This window comes from Emys orbicularis, chromosome 8 (genome assembly GCF_028017835.1).
Source record: "Emys orbicularis isolate rEmyOrb1 chromosome 8, rEmyOrb1.hap1, whole genome shotgun sequence".
NCBI lineage: Eukaryota > Metazoa > Chordata > Testudines > Emydidae > Emys > Emys orbicularis.
The window spans coordinates 40622777-40641972 of NC_088690.1; the positions used below are offsets into that span (position 1 = coordinate 40622777).

Here is a 19196-nt window from a genome sequence, read left to right on the forward strand (position 1 = left end):
TCCTATGTTCACTGAAGTCATTGGCAAAGCTCCTATTGACTTTAATGATGCAGGATCACGGTCTTATCTATTATCTACTCAAAATCTACATGTAGATTGCATGACAAACTGTGATAAATTTGATGCTCATAAAAGTGGTATTTAACTCTTTCAACTTCAGGTTAGTTGGTTCTATGAGTTATAAAGATCACTGCCACTAAAAAAAAAAAAGTTTACTTTAAGAATGGCCATACTGGGTCAGATCAATGGTCCGTCTAGCTCAGTATACTGTCTTCTGACAGTGGCCAATGCCAGGTGCTTTAGAGGCAATGAACAGAACAGGCAGTCATTGAGTGAGTCATCTCCTGTTGTCCACTCCCAGCTTCTGTCAGTCAGAGATAGGGACACACAGAGCATGGGGTTGCATCCATGACTATTGCGGCTAATAGCCATTGTTGAACATGTCCTTCATGAATTTATCTAATTCTTTTTTGAACCCTGTTATAATTTTGGTCTTTACAACATGTTCTGGCAATAAGTTCCACAGGTTGACTGTGTGTTATGTGATGAAGTACTTCCTTTTGTTTGTTTTAAACCTGCAGCCTATTAATTTCATTTGGTGACCCCTGGTTCTTGTGTTAAGTGAAGGAGTAAATAACACTTACTTTTTCACACCATTCATGATTTTATAGCCCTCTATCATATTCCCACTTAGTCATCTCTTTTGCAAGCTGAAAAGTCCCAGTCTTTTTAATCTCTCTCTATGGAAGCTGTTCCATACCCCTAATATTTTTGTTGCCTTTCTCTGTACCTTTTCCAATTCTAATATATCTTTTTTGAGATGGGGTGACCAACACTGCATGCAGTATTCAAGGTGTGGGTGTACCATGGATCTATATAGTGGTATTATAATATTTGCTGTCTTCTTATCTTTCCCTTTCCTAATGGCTCCTAACACTCTGTTAGCTTTTTTGACTGCAGCTGTATACTGAGTGGATGTTTTCAGAGAACTATCCACAATGACTTCAAGATCTCTTTCTTGAGTGGTAACATCTAATTTAGAGCCCATCATTTTGTATATATATTTGGAATGATGTTTTCCAATGTGCATTACTTTTCATTTATCAACATTGAATTTTATCTGCCATTTTGTTGCCTGGTCACCCAGTTTTGTGAGATCCCTTTGTAACTCTTCACAGTCTGCTTTGGACTTAACTATCTTGAGTAATGTTGTATCGTCCGCAAATTTTGCCACTCACTGTTTACCTCTTTTTCTAGATCCACGGTGATTATGTTGAATAGCACTGGTCCCAGTACAGATCCCAGGGAACACTGCTATTTGCCTCTCTCCATTCTGAAAACTGACCATTTATTCCCATCCTTTCTTTCCTGTCTTTTGATCAGTTACTGATCCATGAGAGGACCTCTCTTCTTATCCCATGGCTGCTTACTTTGGTCAAGAATCATTGGTGATAGATCTTGTCAAAGGCTTTCTGAAAATCCACTGGCTTACCCTTGTCCACGTGGTTGTTGATCCCCTCAAAGAATTCTAATGGACTGGTGAAGCATGATTTCCCTTTACAAATACCATGTTGACTCTTCCTCAACAAACTGTATTCATCTATATGTCTGAAAATTCTGTTCTCTACTATAGTTTCAACCACTTTGCCTCATACTGAAGTTAGGCTTACCCGCCTGTAATTGCCAGGATTGACTCTGGGGTCTTTTTAAAAAAATGCTATCCTCCAGTCATCCACATTAGCTATCCTCCAGTCATCTGGTACAGAAGCTGATTTGATAGGTTACATACCACAGTTGGTAGTTCTAAGATTTCATGTCTGAGTTCTTCAGAACTCTTGGGTGAATAGCATCTGGTCCTGGTGACTTATTACTGTTTAATTTATCAATTTGTTCCAAAACCTCCCATATTGACACCTCAGTCTGGGACAGTTTCTCAGATTTGGCACTTTAAAAGAATTACTGCAGTGTGGGAACCTTCCTCATATCAACTGCAGTGAAGATTGATGCAAATAATTCATTTAGCTCTTCTGGCTCAATTTATAACCTCTCTAAGTAGGTGGTTACTACCCTCATAAATGTTAACCTAGAGATTTTTTGAAAATATATTTTCAGACTAATTCATCAGTACAAATGTAACAAGCCTGGAAGAAACATTGAGCAACAATGTTCAGTAGGAATTTCCCCCATCTGCCTCTTTTTCTGTTACTCCACTTAGCTTAGTACGCTGAATGCTTCTATTAGGTTCCCATTAGCAATAATGAGATAACTGCCACATAAATGGCATTTATGTGTATAAATCTCTTATGTACTGATAGCTGAATAGATTCACCAAATGGGAATGCCATGAGGCCTATTGGATAACATTGTAGGACTGAACAGTTTGATAAGCTATTTGGCATGAAGAACTAACATTTTTAAAAGTACTTGCTTAGTCTCTTGAGTCAGAAATGTAGATGCAAATTTTCTGAAGCTTACAAATACCCCTTCCCCCTGCCAGCGCACAACCTAGCTCCATCCATTTCTTCCCTCTAATTAAAAATCTCCCTTTCTCCATGCTGTGGTGAACTATAGCATGGATTTCCCTCTCAGACCCTTTTGATGCTGGAAATAAGGCTTTCTAAATGGGAAATTCTAGCCTCTTGCATCACAAGGTTAAATTAATGAAGTTTAATATATACACATCCATAACACAAGAACTTATTTGCGTAGTAGGCTCAGAGTCCTGATGGCACTTAGCTACCGCAATGTTATCCACCTTAGATTTTAAGACTTGTGCTCATTCAGCACACAAACTGAGGGAAGTTATATAGCTATTATTCCCTCTCAGACTATAAATGACTCCATTTTTATTGCTTCATATTTTACCACAAAAAATGTGTCCACATTTGAAAAGAATGGGCAGCACAATCATACACAAAGACCTACTATGATTTGTGTTCTGTGTGGAAATTAATTTACAATATACAGTGAACTATAAAAGAGAATTTATTTAGAAAATATTTTTGAAAATATCTGCATTTATAGAAAGCTGACCTTTTCTACTTATTTAGCAGAAGCTGCTTTCTTAGCATGGAGGAATACAGAGCACAAATAAAATAAAAATGTTAGAGACAGCTAACTTACAGGTTGACCAGGATCACCATCTTCTCCTTTCTCACCACCAGTACCATCTTGACCCTAAAGAAATCCCAGGGAGAGAGACACAACATTTAAATCAGTTGAATTTTGAAAAATCGTCTGATTTATGGTCTCACCCATAATGTATGTTGTTTTTCAATAGGACATTTTCTTGAAAACTTACTATAAAGTTTTGGTAAAATGAATTTAATTTTAAGATTCTGAAACCAAAAGCAGCCAGAAAAATACCTCTCCCAGGGCAGATCTCTTTCCCATTGAAGTTAAGGAGAGTTTTACTTTTGACTTCAGTGGGAACCAAGATTAGGCCCTAAATCTAGTTTGTAAGGATACTTACAGCAGGGCCAGGTTCACCAGGGGGACCAGGATCTCCGGGGAAACCAACAGGGCCCTAGACAAATGGGAGAGAAAGCAAGGCTGAAGTCATACAACAAGAAGTATGTTAAAAGTCATTACAAAGTATTTCAGTTAGAAAAGCACAATTGTATAAACTCCAGAAATGCATATACAATCCTATAAAAGTGTTAAATAAAACGATGCGCTGTTTGGTGCAATAATGCCCTTATTTTTAAATTAGTAGGCTCACTTACTGGATTACCCTTAGGCCCATCATCACCTGGAGGTCCTTTGGCACCTGGAGGTCCAGCAGCTCCAGGTGGACCAGCCTCACCTTTTTCTCCTCTTTCACCTTTTGGTCCCTGTAAACAACATAAAAATGTTAGCTTTCTGGAACTAGTACACCCAGAATATGTAAGAGAAGGAAGATCTACAAGTTAATGAGAGAGAAAAAGATGCTCTGAGATGTTAATTGTGAAATTTTATTATAAAGGCTTGTCTTTGGAATAGAAATGGGACCCAAATCAACCCCCAGATTGGAACACCCACAGATCTCAGGACAGTTTCAGATCCTCATCAGCATGAAGATATTGATGCTCAGGCCCATCTCTAGTTTGGAATGAATTTTTCCACTAACAAAGAGAGACAAATCTATCTGGAAGAAATGTATTGAAGAAATACGTAAACTTGATTGTAAAATACACAATAAGCTTGTCAGAAGAAGAAATAAATGTTATCTCACACAACTCTAAGATTCCTTTTGTCTTCCAGTTGTTATTATACAAGATGTGGGCTATAGCTGAAAGCAATTTGCATTTCACAGACATGAAGAAAATATGAAGAAAGCATCTGAGATTCCAGCTGCATAAAGAATCTGATTACACAGAACCTGAAATTCCTTTAAAGGAAGTTTTAAGTAGGTAATTTATTGTAGTAGAATAATAGTAATTAAAACAAACAAACAGTACTCACGCCTGGGCCAGATTCTCCAGGAGGTCCAGGGTTACCAGCTTCCCCAGGCTCACCCTATAAAAAAAGAGTGCAAATTAATGTCGTACTGGCATTACTGGTAATACTCCCCTGTATTTACCTGTATTATTATGACTTCTCTTATAGTTTGAAAACTAGGCTCTCAGAACCTGCCAACAGTTATGCATGTGAGTAACTTTACCCATGTAAGTAGTCCTACTGCACGCAGGTACATGGACTTACTTACATGTGTTTTTGCAGAATCGGGGTGTTAACTATTTAGACAGAGATTATCAAAGGCACAAACTCAACTTTCAACGGGAGCTGGAAACTAAATTTCCCTATGTCCCTTTTAAAAATCTCCCCATTAATTGTCTCCTTTTTTGTCCTTTTTTCCTAATCAGAGAAAAGTCAAACACATACATTGGTCATCTGCATCTTTCTTCCTGGGAGCTATGTTTCTGGAAGCAAATCCTTACAAATTAGCAAATACTAACTGAACATGAATTTCAAATGATTTTAGACATTAGCACTAGTGTTAGTACTATAATAAATAATAACAAAAATAATAAAATAATAAACACCTAATAAAACTTTCACCAGAGGCCACAAAGGCACTCAGTGTTTTATCAGTAATGGGAATTGTTAAGTAAGCCAGATGGCTTCTAAGAGAACACCACATACAAACAATCTGCTCAAAGTAAAAGATTACACTGTATTAAGTGAACATTTAAGTTAATTTATCCTCTTTTTGAACCAATGCACAGTACTGTACATGTCAGGTCTGTCTTTTCAGCCACTCCTTTTAAAGTGTAGTTATGAGTGATTATTTTCTAGTTCAGTGGACTGTTAAATAAACTTCATAGAAAAGTAGCTTGTTACTAAAATGTTCTGTTGTTAATAATGCCCTGAATATACAACTCTCTGAATGTATAACAGAACCTATTTTCTAACTGTTGGCAAGAACTCAAGAAAGAAATGCACATTTTTACTTAAAAGATTTCTCAATTTAACTGTCAGTGTGTGAAATTACTGACATTTGTCTGCTCAGAAATTAAAAAAAAATAAAACTAGAAAAGTTCTCAATTTTCTCCAGTAGCAAAATTAATACTAAAGCTAAAATACCTTCTTTAAAACAACTATGTGCAGTACCGTGCCCTACAGGAGAAAGATTATATTATTCTGTTCACTATTAGAGCCAATTAGATCATCTTCAGTTCCTCAGCTCCTCAGAAACAACTTTAAAATGCCCTTGGTGAATCTGGCTTTAGAAATTGTAGTGTTTTATTATGCTTGTTACTTAAATTTTGCAACAGTCTAAAATCTTATTGTTTTATTTGTAGTAATGATCTTTCTTAGGTACTTAGGATTAAGTAGGCTTCTGCAATACAATATTTATACTATTTTAAAAATAAAGTTCTATGAATTGTTCAGTTTAATGGGCTTGCTTTAAAATTTGTTTTCTACGGAATTTCACAATCTTCACTATCTTGTTCTCTGCAGAGATCTTACACCATCATTATTAGTGTTTCTCTGTACATGCCTACATCTGTAAGGTTAGATTTATGCCACTAGGGAGAATTTGAACAAGTCTCTGAGCTAGCAAGCAGATCAGCTTTTTCTTGGGTTATTCAGGCACATGAAAAATTGATAAATATATACAAAATGTTAAAAAGGCCAAAATATGAGCCTCTATAACAACTTTTAACAATATTAAACAGCCTGAAGCCTGATTCACCCATATGGCAATATCCGTGCCACGTGGAGACCTTTAACTTCAATAAGACTTCCAGATGTAAGGGACTCCCTACATGGATCATACTGTAGGATCGAGGTCTCATTTAGTGAGTTGCATAAGGACAATGATCAAGGACCCAGTTGTGCCTGTCAAACTCCTGATGCAGCACAATTCCTCACTGCGTTTCCCAGTGTGTAATTACAATACGGTTTGCTCTTCTTCTGCTTCCCTCAATGAGCTTTTAATCCAATCTATGAAGCAGGAGGAAGGGAAGGGACTAGGCACCTTCCCTGTCCTCTTTGAGGTGTGTTCAGGGACACATGAAGAACACAAGTGCTGCACGCTCAGACACTCTCAGTTGTGGTTGGCCCATAAGTGGGCCTTGAAAGGGTAAGAAAGCTTCTTGTGAGTCCCCTCTCGGGGCATCTGTGTAAGTGCCAGCTACAATCTGGCCTTACGTAAGGACTATATATAAACTCATAAACAGATCCCTGAAACAAATATGACCTTTCCACTATCTAATGTTTTGTAGTATGAAATCCAGCCTCTGTATTTTGTCTATAGTGGATCTCATGCTGCAAAACATAAATTGGTGTGAACGTTCATATTTGTTTCACACATCTTTTTTTTATCGAGTTTAGACAGTGCTTATGTGGAGCAAGATGGCCCTACCTGCCCCTAGATATATATTTAGAGATCATATTCATATCACAGATGTTAAATAGATGAATAATCAATACACTATAATTCGTTAATGAAAACATTTCTTTTTTGCCTTTTGGCCGAGCTCAAGGGTGGTATCAAATGAATATCTGATTCATCCTCCACATGGGAACTGTCTCCTTTTCTTGAGATCTATTCTGTCTCTAAGTACTGCAGGGCCTTAATCAGATCTTACTCAGGCAAAACCTGAGAGACGTCACTGAAAGCTTTTCTTAACAAGATCTCAGTAAGGACATTGGCAGTTGTTCCTAAGCTACAAAGAGTGATATAGTACCATAGATGTGTTTAAATCTGGAATGTTACTTTCATTATTCATGGAGAGTAATTTCTATTAGACTAAAGGTCCTAATTTTAAGTAAAATAATTCTAGAAAATATGGAATAGCAAAAAGATAGTGGATAGAAGGGTGCAACCTTCTGGTTATGCTACGAATAGTGCAATTGGTTTTGTAAGGGTGTGAAAACATTGAAACACCAACTCTGAATGACAGTCAGTGTGCAGGGGTTTTAATCACCGTTCTGTTTCTCTGTCTTCCTCACAAAGAAATGTCCACGTATGAAAAGGTTATTATGAAGACAGAAGTGAGATCAGCTCCAGAGATTTTCAGAGCCTCTAAAAGAGGTTACATTTATCAGCCCTGAATTACATGGGCTTAAGCGATAGCCAGGTTTGGTGCTGACCCTCGGCTTGAGGGGTGAATTTGATCCTACGGGAACCAAATTGTTCTAATTCCAGGAAGAAATTTTATCGTGTGTGGAGAGATCAGTAAATCATGCAAAATTATTAATTAAGGGCCAGATCCTGTGCTGGTGTAAATTGCCATAGCTCAATTGACTTCATATAGCAAAGCGTAATGATTTGTTTTAGCATTCTTAAAAGAACTCCAAATAGTAGGATTCTGAGAGGGAATAACAGGCATAAAATTAATGATTTCAGCTTTTCTTCAGTTCATGGACACATGTAATTTTTCACCATTCACCAGAGACAATGCTTAACTCTTGATGGTGAGGAGGGCACAATTTAAAGGTTCTGGGGGGCACGTGACTGCCCGATGCATCGCCTCTGGGCTGAGGAGCAGCAGCAGATCCAGGAGCACCAGTGAGCGAGCAACTCAGGGAGCATCTTATGGCAGCCGGGCTCTGCCGGCCAGTGCCGGGCTCCTTTGGGGGAGAGGCAAGAGCACATCAGGGTGCAGCTCGGAGCTGTGCCACCTGTCCTCCCGGGGGAGCTCCTGGCCATGCACAGGCAGCCTGGCTTAGGGAGCAGGACAGACGGCCTGGCTTAGGGAGCAGGACAGAGAGGGCTGCTGGGCAGCCAGCCAGCACACCAGCTCCCACAGCGCAGAGAGCCAGAGGCCTGAGCAGGCCAGGCAGCTCCCACCTGCTGGCTCCTGGCAGGAGCCAGGTAATGGTTTTAAACTGTGGGGTGTGCCATTTTGAAAACCTCTGTGCTAAATGGAAGATGAAAATCGGGGGGTAGGGAGGGGGCACATGACCCCATATACCATCCCACATGTCACCTCTGCTATTGACAGATTCAGCCTGCTCCACACATTATGAAAAGGCATAATTAATAGAGGGATGGCACAAAATTCAGTGCATACACATCCTTTTATTACATTATGTTTGTACTAGGGTTACCAGATAGCAATTGTGAAAAAACGGGACAGGAGGTTGGGAGTAATAGGCGCCTATATAAGAAAAAGTCCCCAAAAATGGGACTGTCCCTTTAAAAACAGGACATCTGGTCACCCTAATTTGTACTGTATTAAATAATAATACATAACATTTACGTTACACTTTACAGCTGCTGAGAGCTGTACATAACAGAGTATTTACTAATGACACCCATGACCACAAACAAACTTCCACTAGCATCCTGTGTTTATTTTTGTTGGGCCATCTAGAAGAGAAGTTTGGGGTTTATTTGTATTTATTTCTGTTTTATTTTTGTGCTAGCAAACCCAGAGATTTTCCAAGTTTAGGATGACATTAAAAAAATCTACTTTTTAAAGAGTACAGTAGAACCTCAGATTTATGAACACCAGAGTTACGAACTGACCAGTCAACCACAGACCTCAGTTGGAACTGGAAGTACACAATCAGGCAGCAGCAGAGACAAAACAAACAAACAAACAAACAAAAAACAGTACAGTACTTTGTTAAACGTAAACTACTAAAATAAATAAAGGGAAAGTTAAAAAAAATTGACAAGGTAAGAAAACTGTTTCTGTGCTTGTTTCATTTAGATTAAGATGGTTAAAAGCAGAATTTTTCTTCTGCATAGTAAAGTTTCAAAGCTGTATTAAGTTAATGTTCAGTTGTAAACTTTTGAAAGAACAACCGTAACGTTTTGTTCCAAGTTATGAACATTTCAGAGCTACGAACAATCTTCATTCCTGAGGGGTTCCTAACTCTGAGGTTCTACTGTAAATTTAATTTGGAGCCTGGCAAACAGTTAAGGACAAATTTCCAGAAGTGCTGAGCATTTCCAACTCCAACTGGAATCAGTGAGAGGTGGTAGCTGTTTCGCAATTCTGAAAATCAGGCCCTAGTGTCATATTACAGATAGAAAAGAATGGATTTATAAGACTACTTCTGAACCTAGGGCATTACACTTTCCAATTAAGTATATGGGCAACAAGCTGCATGTGTATCTTACATGCAGTTTATCATGCTTTTCGCCCTAATTACTTTGGCATACAGCCTCACCTTACCAGTTCAAACTATGCTGGTAGGTTTTGTTCTAATACCTTTTCTAATTATAAGCTGCACAAAGAGTATACTTTGGGGAGAAGTTTGTTTTTAAGTGGTTATGCTTGAGTGTAATGGAGAATCTCACCATTCCAGGGAGCCTACCAGCATTAATAATGCAACATTAAGTGCACATTTGTACTGAAGATGCCTTTGATCAGTTAGGCTATATTTTGTGTGTATAGTGGAGGAATCAACAGGCTGGTTAAAAACACATCACATTAAATATGATAAAAATTGTTTATAGTTTGCTAGCAGATAAAGGGGCCTTTGAAACACTAGTATTAACGACAGAATATCTCCTTCTAGTCCAGTCACGCAAATACTAATGTGATCAAATGCTGTGCTTCCCTCCTCAATAGTAACAGGGAGGATGCCAAAACGTTCTTCCACACTTTACAAAGAACTGTGGCTCATATTATCTAGCATGATGAGCCTACCCTGAAGGGGACCGTAAGGCCAAAGCATGCTTATGCATTAAACACCATTGAAAGAAAATATAAAGAAGAAAGGGAAAAGACATGCTTAGTTTTATAGGGTGAACAACCTTACCGTTGCTAGAACAACGTCTGAGTGTAAATGATTCACACAGCACAGACTCCTTTTGACAGAACAATTCTCTATGATTTCAAAAAACTGGTTGAGTGCATTATGTGGAATTTAAATTAAGAAGGAATGTGTCTTCACTGAGAAACCAGCCATGTATTTAAAGCTTGGAAATAGTAAAGCAGAAGACAAGTAATTAGAAGAAATAAAAAAAACCTAGCAAAATAACATGCTCGAAAGCATCTGTATATGAATGCAGAGAATATGGGAAATAAGAAGAAATGAAAATGATACCCAGTAATGCAGAGTGTGAATTCATGTTCTTGAATTAAACCTAGTGGGATAATTCTCACACATGAATGTAAATGGGGGCTCAAAACCATATAGAAGAATCAGAAAGGGAAGAAAAGGAGCAAGGGTGGCAATATGTCACAATTTTTACAAAATAACTGGGATATAATTTGGTCATGAGGATATACTTTAGGTAAAAATATAAAGGGTGAAATCCTTGCTTCATTGAAACCAGTGGCAAAATTCCCATTGACCTCAAGGAGGCCACAATTATACCCAAGGATTTTTTTTTATTTTTTTTTTTACAAGTAGCAACTACAGTCGGGGCCCACAAGACCAGAAGACAATGAAAATGAGAAATATATGGACAATTAAGATGCTCAGAAGTAAAGGATGCTGGATGAGAAGATTTCAGCTCCCTAGTCATCTGTGTGATGACAAATACAGATAAACATGGAAGAAAGGGATTCCTATGGTACACAAAGGAAAACTTAACAGCTCTAGGAATGGAAGAAACTAACTTGGATATACTTCTTAACAGTGCAATTTTCAGTTAGGTACTGGGTACAGAGACATGACACTATGGACCAAGGTGGTAATAATCTCTCTATACATGACGTCAGGTCTTTAACGATAGTGAATCTAGACATTCATTTCTGGGCCCTCCGTACCAAAAATATGTCAACACATGGGAGGGAATTCAGAGAAGGAAAACGAAAAGTATTAATTAAATGGAGGAAACGAGGCGTAAGGAAAGATTAACTAGTTACAAGCTTGGTCAAACAATATTTATGTAGGGATATTATAGTCTATGTGTTTGAAAGGTATAAACATAAAGAAAGGAGAAAAATATGTAGAGGGTGAAAAAGGCTTATAACTAAGAGTAATGGAATGAAGACTCTCTTAAGAAAAGTGATGGTAGTCCCATCACTTACTTGAATTTAAAATTGGATTAGGCAAAGCATTGGGAAATATAATTTAGAAATTACCTTGTTGACCGATCTCATTGTACACTGTGAAAACTGTGAGCAAGATGGTTTAGATCCTGCATTACACATCCTTTGAAGGTGATAGACAGTTGGCCTCTATCTTTTCAAAACAGAGGGGCAATTCAGAACACCTAATCAGTCTTCCTTAGCTGCTGAAGCAACAGCTTGTGGTTAGTCTTGCTGAGATGTCCAGCATGATGAAAAGGTCCAAATAACCCTGATCTAAAAGCAAGAAGTGATTAATTATGTCCTTTTCTGTTATGGTTTTAAATCCAAAGGAAGGATAAGACCTAGATGGGAACCAACCTAAGTTGTTGATGTCCAAGAGCATCTGGTATTGAACAGTCACCGCCTTCTCAACCACTCTTACTTTGTATATTATAGGAAACAGTCCTGAATTGACATTTTTTTAACAGATCCCTGTCTCTAATTTCTATATTTGATTCAGTAAAAAAAGCCATACTCTCGTCTGTATGTCAGAGTTTTTCAGGTATAGATGTTGGAAATAGCTAGTAACCCTGAATCACAGTATAGCAAAAACTAAGAACTATCGAAGCAGAAACTTATATGGCACTAACTTGTAATTATGTCCTTTTTAAAGTCTTGCTGCATCCACATTTTTTTTTGCCTAGATATACTACAGAAGAAAACCTGAGATTGTATCTCCGAGTAAAACTAAGGCTAATGACCAAAAATAAGATGTTTACGGTCACTACAAGTATTTGTGGAGTAAGATATGACCCACTGCAAGTGTGGCAGAATCTGACCCTCTAGAACATGGTGCTGATTAACTAAATGACCAAATGAACCTCACTTTTGTCATTAGCAGTAGTATTACTGATACACACTTTTAGGGATTGTTCTACAGTTTACCTAGGCAAATAACATTTGTGTATGCAGCATGATACAGAAACACAAGCTGCAATGTGCAAGGTATGAAATCTGATTGAAGTATTATTCTCAAGGTGAACTGCTAAAATAAATAGTAATTACTAAAGGTATTTGAGAAAAATATTACTAGCAAGAAATTTCAATATCACCTAGGCTATATTTTACCTGTATGACTTTTGGATACATAATGATCAGCTACATAATGATTGAATACCTCTGTCCTTCTCTTGATAGTCATCAAAAAGGTAGTTAAACATTACAATATGCTGGGGGTATGATCTATCTTTCCTGGAGAAGAAGCAACTGTGAAACCCAATCTATAAATACCTATTAAATCCAATATGCAAATATGGTATTTGCCCAACCAACATAAACCCGCAACCAGACACATCTTTTTAAATTAGTACTAGAAAATCCTGGAGTTATACCTACTAACACTTAAGGGGACCACCATATATTTTGTACACCCAAAATATTTATTTTTTTATCAAAATATTTATTTTTTATCAAAATATTTTTTTTCCCTTGCAGTCCCTGTTGTTCTCTATATCCACTGATATGAATAAATTTAAAGTCTGTATGATTAGATTTCCCCCCGTCCCCCATATCTTGAACATTCAAACATGTTTTTGGTCCTCATCCCAGAGAGACAAATCCTGCAGCCTTTAATGTAGGCCAAACTGCCACTGAAGACAGCCTTAGAGAATCATGTCACATGCTTTGGAGATTAAGTGGAATATAGAATTATGCAACCATGCAGAAGGGCATACTGTTTTGTATCTTTTTTTTAGCAATTACTAATAAAACACACTAGAGATGCAAGAATGCAGACATCATCAAAAGGTTGGGAGAGACATATACCAAATATATATCACTAGCAAAAGGGAAAGCAGTGAAACACTGACAACTCCAGACTCACCAAAAGCAGTAATATGCAATGTCTAAAGCCCAAGTCTAGTGCTTTTATCTGGCTAGAATAGTTACCCCATAATCCACTGATCTCAGAAAACAAAGAAGGGACACAAAGCAGGACACATTTTCCATCAAGCCATCATCACTAGTCTCATAATACATCATTGCAGTACTCTCTCCCACCTTCTCCCTGAATACCGGTAAGTGATTTATTTCATGGGCAGATAGAAAAAAATGATGAAGCATCTGCAGATTCTATTAAGATGATAGCTTGGACACACTGATAAGAAGCAGTGATTCCTTTTGACATGACCCAAATATGACAAAAGGGTTGTTTGAAGGAAATTCATTTTAATGAGAGAGAAAAAAAGAGATGCATAACCTAAGTTTTATGGGGGATGTCAACAATATTGAAATGCATCATAAGAAAGATCTTTGTGTTGGCACAGAGAAATGAAAAGAGTGCAAGGTATTGTAAGATGAATTGCAGGTCTTGGTGATTTTTTTTACTATTATTATTATCTTTACAAATGATCCAAGGTAAGCAGAGGCAGCTTCCTTGCCTTCTGTAAAGAAATAATACCTGGGGCTCAGAGAAATAGAGTTGCATCCTTCCTGAGAGTGATTAAAAAGTGGCCCATAACAAATACACATTATTTTGATTGACCTGTGATTCCAGCTAGTGTCTTGGAATGTATGGTTGTGATGGATTACACCTAGAGGTATGAGAGCTGTGTATTGTAAGCAGAGGACTCATGGTGATGAAAAGCAACAAAATTTAAGTATGGATTCTTAAGTGCTTGAGCTCAGCTGTGATGAGAGAAGGACAAGGGTAGAAAGGAACCGGTGTATTAAGCTATCTGCTGGGTCAGGGAAGAAAAAGGAGGTAAGGCAGAATATACATTATCTTCTGAAAGACTATCAATGTCCTTTGCTTGCCTTCCTCCGCCTTTAGGACCCATCAACCAAAATTTATAAAATACACATTGTTACAAATAAATTAGTCCTTCCACAGTGTTTTGTGGAAATAAAATATTCAAGAATAATCATACATATTTTCTCAACAAATCAATTATAACTGTCCAAGGCATGTTCTTATTTCTGCTTTTTTCATCTTCCTGTGAGCATATACATTATATTATTTTGGACAAAAGTCCCTAGAATTCTGAGTGTACCTGTTCCACATTCACCTAGGCAAAATGAAGGGTGACCAAATGTAGCTCAGCACAGAGACTCATCATGGAGACAGGAGGTGGAAGTCTACATTATTAACCATAAAATCTTGAAGTGCTAATGCTACATATAGGGCCAGCTCTTCAGATGTAAATCAGCACCACACCTTTTACTTCAATGGAGCCCTGTCGATTTACCTCAGTAAAGGATATGGCTTGCTGATGCTTGAGGACCAATTTAGCTGACCTTACAGATATGTTTAACACTGATGCATCATATAATATCTGATAATTTAACAGTTCAGATATTAGGGAAAATTGTGTGCTAAGCTACACTGGCATAAAGTGAAAGAAACACCAGTGAAACCAATAGAATTACTCTGGAGTTTATGCTGATGTAACTAAGGGTATGTCTAGACTGCAATGTAAGCCCATTTAATGGGACTCAAGTCAGCTGACCCATGTTAAGGAACCCTGGGCTTAAGCATTTACATTGTATTTTAACCCTATCTTAAGGTTTTTTGGTCAAACCTAGGCTTCTAGCATCCGTACTGCAGTGTGTACAATAATCATATCCAAGAATTCCTACCCTCCCACCCTCTGAAATGTGGCTGCTCTAACCCTAGGGTCGTGGTGCACTATGAGAAAACTTTACTGCCCACCCTGCATGTTACCAGGAAGCAGCTCGCTGCTTGATCAGTTCACTCTCCATTGCAAACCCAGGAGGCTCTCTGATAGTGTGCTTGCAGATCGGTGATCAGAAGAGAATGGATTAACACTGACCTGAGCTGCTGCCATTTACAAAGGGCCTGGGGGTGGCTTCCATTTTCAGTAGAGTGGATTGTAGATTGTTGGGATAGAGAGAACTAAGGAAGTTGTCACATTGAATTGTGGGATACTTCTGGCTAACTCCTGGACCCAAATCAAGTGGTGCTGTGTGTACACTACAAAGCAATAGGGCTCGGACCCTGGATCCCATTTTAACTTGAGCTCAGACCCTCCACCCCTGCAGGCTCCTGGGACCCTGGGTCTGAGCCCTGGGTTAGCACAATTGCAGTGTAGCTGCAAAGGGGATTAGGTTTGAGCCTGGGCTGAAGCATAGGCTTATGTTGCAGTGTAGACATATCTGAGAGCACAACTTGTCCCACCAATCTTGTCCTTGGTTACTTTTCTCTCTGAGCTATTTCTCTTCCACTCAAGTTCATATCCATGACTATTGAACAATTTTGTGGTGTGCAAAGACAGACAAGGATGGTTTCAGGTCATAATAATGTACAAGTCAAGTATTAGTTATGCATCTACATGACCGTTAATAATTACCAAGGAAATGAATGGTATTTGTGATTTCTAATATTCCCAGAAAAAACAGGGGGGAAAATGTATGTCCTCCTTATCTCAGAGATGTCTCTTTTATGTGTCAATATTACCAGTTTTCTTACCTTGTCACCAACACCTCCAACAGAGCCAATAGAGCCTGGGGGACCTTGAGGACCCTGCAATCATAAAAGGATGTAAGTTAGCCAACTATACTACTTATTATTGTTTTTAAAAGGAATACAATGAACAATACAGAGTGTGTTTCTTACATCAGCTCCGTTAGGACCCTGGGGACCTCTTGGACCTGGAGGACCAGGTGGACCCTGAATCAGAGAGAAAATATGATACGTGAACTGCAGTATTTACTGTCACATAAATATAAGCACAGATTTTTTTGTCAATTAGCAACACTATATTTTGCATGCAGAGAGCATTTCATCTTCAGAGTGGTGTACAAAGTGTAAGGGCCAGATTGTGGTTCCCCATTGCATGAGTCTACATGGTGATTAGGGCACAAGGAGCCCCTTGTGTTCCTACACAAGGACAGACACAATTACAGTTTCTGTGGGTTACTATTATTGCTCAGTGCCCCAGAGCTTCTGCTCCAGGGATGCAACACCAGTCTCCAATGCTGGTCTCTCTCTCTCTCTCTGACATGCATAAATTGGTCTGCTCTAATTAATCCTCATAAGTCCCCTGTAAGTCAGGTAAATAAGCTTTAAACCCCTCCTTTTTAAAGATTGGAAATGGACACAGAAATGAAGTGACTTGCCCAGGGTCACAGCGAGAGCAGGTGACAGTCACAGGACACTCTGTCCCGTGCTCTAGACTATAAATGGAATATCAAATTGCAAGCTATAAAGCGAATCAATAAACAGAATGTTGTCTAGCACTTACAGTGACCAACAAGGAAAAAAACCTTACCATTGGACCAACATCACCGTTCTCACCCTTTTCACCTGGAGGGCCAGGCAGACCCTAATAATGTGAAAGAGAAAAGAAAGTACTGCTAGTAAACTACTTAGAAGAAATAATGTAAATCACAGCTACCCGTTAAGAAAATCATAAGATAAAATTTGAGGACAAAAGCTATCTGAATTAAACAGAAAAAAAATCATTTAAAAACTAGTTTCATATTATGGCAAAAAAGATTAAAGCATCTTTGAATATTTATAAGTATAACTGATGAGGAAAAAAGTTTATGAAAAAAGAAATACATTAAAGAGATAATATGGCTGGTTTAAAAAAGACTGTTATGATTCTACTTGGGCACTGATTCATTTGATTACATACTGTATATATTCCCACACAAAAACTTTATTAATTTAGATGTAAGGTTGCTCAAGTGTATGTTTGGGGAAGGAAATTGTAGGTCACGAGAACACTCACACCCAATACAATACCAATCCCCAAGCTAACTGCACTATACTCAGCCACACTTACACAAAGAGTCAGCGCCTCAGCTGGTGTAAATCTATGTAGCTCCAGTGAAGCGAACAGAGTTACACTAATTTACATCAAGTTAGGATCTAGCTCTCAATTTCAATTCAACAATACTGTCACCTTCAGCACATATCAAAGAACTGATAATCAAGTCGCAGTGCACAGCCTTTACTTCAATTGTGCTGTAATGCTATATTATTTAATAACTTTAAAGTATAAACTCCTGACTGACCTCAACACATCCCCTCTATTGAGGGCCCAAAGGCTCAGGGCCTGAATCTAGAACACTTGCACTAGAAAGGAGTTCCCTTCTAACAGGGGAGTTTCCTGTTGGCTAGCCATGGCCAGTTTCTGGCCCCTCTACCAGAGTGGCATAATGGGCATGGATCAGATTATAAAATATGGATGAAAGGATACAAAACTGATCACATTCTTAAAAACACAAACAAAGATTATCTTGGTACTAACAGCTACTTTTATTACAGTAATGGATACCATGTTGACAGTAAAACTCTACAGTATGGAATTCATAAAAAGCCTGGCTGAATTCAGATGTATAATGCATCTCCTTTTAAAAAAAAAGAAGATGTATGTTAGTACAGTCTGTTAGTGAGTAAAATGTGATGAGCTTTAAGAAAATACATGCTTCTTTTCAATATAGTTTTCGGTACAATATATCTGTTGCAGTTGCTCATTTATTATTATTTAACGAGCATGAAAGAGGCAACTTTAACTCATCCTATGATGCATTTGATTTCTATATTTCAATTCCTGTTTATTTTGAAAGTTAAAAGACTGTGATGCATTACAATGGAAAGCTATAAGTGACAGTAGTATATATACTAAAATGTATCCCTGATTACAGTGCATGCTGAATAGTAGCATCAATGAATATTTGTCTCGTTACTAGCTTATGGTACAGGTTATAATGACATATGTTTTAATTATTTACTAACATACCAAATGTATGTTGATAATTGGATATACAGTAATACATTCTTGTATTATAATATTTTGCTACAGTATATCTGAACTCTAAAAACAAACACTTGATTGTACAGAATAAAACATCTGTCCCCATTATTGAATATGCAATTCACTATGTGGGTGCATTATAATGTCCCTGAAGTGTTTGTTATAGTGTAATTAATCAGAATTAATGTTCCACCATGCCTTTCAAAAATACACTATAATAAAATAATGAGTCATTATCACTTCAAAACCTCACTATATTCTGGCCAAACTATGAAATAATACCTTTCAAAATACAATGCTAAATAATTTCAAGCAATTGTGCTGTTACAGAATAGGTGAATAGAGTGATTCTGAACAATAACATGCATACTCATTGATATTGCAGTAAATTCATAAGGCATTAGAAAATAGTGGGTTCTTTTTCAATATGGAAAATGCAGCCTAAGGGAGACATGGCATTTACAATCCCATTTTTTTAAAGTAAGTATGAAGAATTTTAAATGGAGAATTTTTTTCTTTTACTTGCAGGCTTATTCTCTACAAACAAGTACCATTTCCTGTCATTTCTGATAGATACTGTCTAAAGGGAAATTTGATGCCATTTTGTGTATTCAATAACCAATATGTTCAGATGCTAAATAGTCTCCATTTTATGAAATGGGAAAGATTTGGCTTTAAACAATGATGTTATGTCAGTTACAGCTGACTGCAATTTCCCACAGATGTCTTCCAACAGGGTTGTTTGTTCATTTATTTATTTTTGGAAGAGGTATGATGTACCTTTATTACATGCATCATTTTCAAGAAACTAAAAGCAGCGATCAGATTATGATTACCATCTAGGTGTCTTGACATCCTCTAACTTCCTTCATGGCTTTACCTTGGATAACTTTGTAATATTTAAGCAAATAATATTTGGATAGACAATAACTTCAGTGGCTCAGTTTTCCATTAATGTCAACATCTTTTCCCTCACTGTGAGAAGCATTAAATAAATATTTTGTAG

General features: G+C 37.6%; 1 protein-coding gene across 4 annotated transcripts in view; it reads right to left on the reverse strand.

The window, feature by feature from the left end:
- Window positions 1-19196, reverse strand: part of COL11A1 (collagen type XI alpha 1 chain) — a 225255-nt gene that overhangs the window by 31838 nt on the left and 174221 nt on the right. For all 4 annotated transcript variants that reach the window (XM_065408835.1, XM_065408833.1, XM_065408836.1 and 1 more), the window contains 7 exons: window positions 16697-16750; window positions 16042-16095; window positions 15895-15948; window positions 4444-4497; window positions 3726-3833; window positions 3473-3526; window positions 3124-3177 (listed from right to left, as the gene is read on the reverse strand). In XM_065408835.1, the coding sequence (XP_065264907.1) occupies window positions 3124-3177; window positions 3473-3526; window positions 3726-3833; window positions 4444-4497; window positions 15895-15948; window positions 16042-16095; window positions 16697-16750 (432 nt within the window). The remainder of the gene's footprint in view (window positions 1-3123; window positions 3178-3472; window positions 3527-3725; window positions 3834-4443; window positions 4498-15894; window positions 15949-16041; window positions 16096-16696; window positions 16751-19196) is intronic.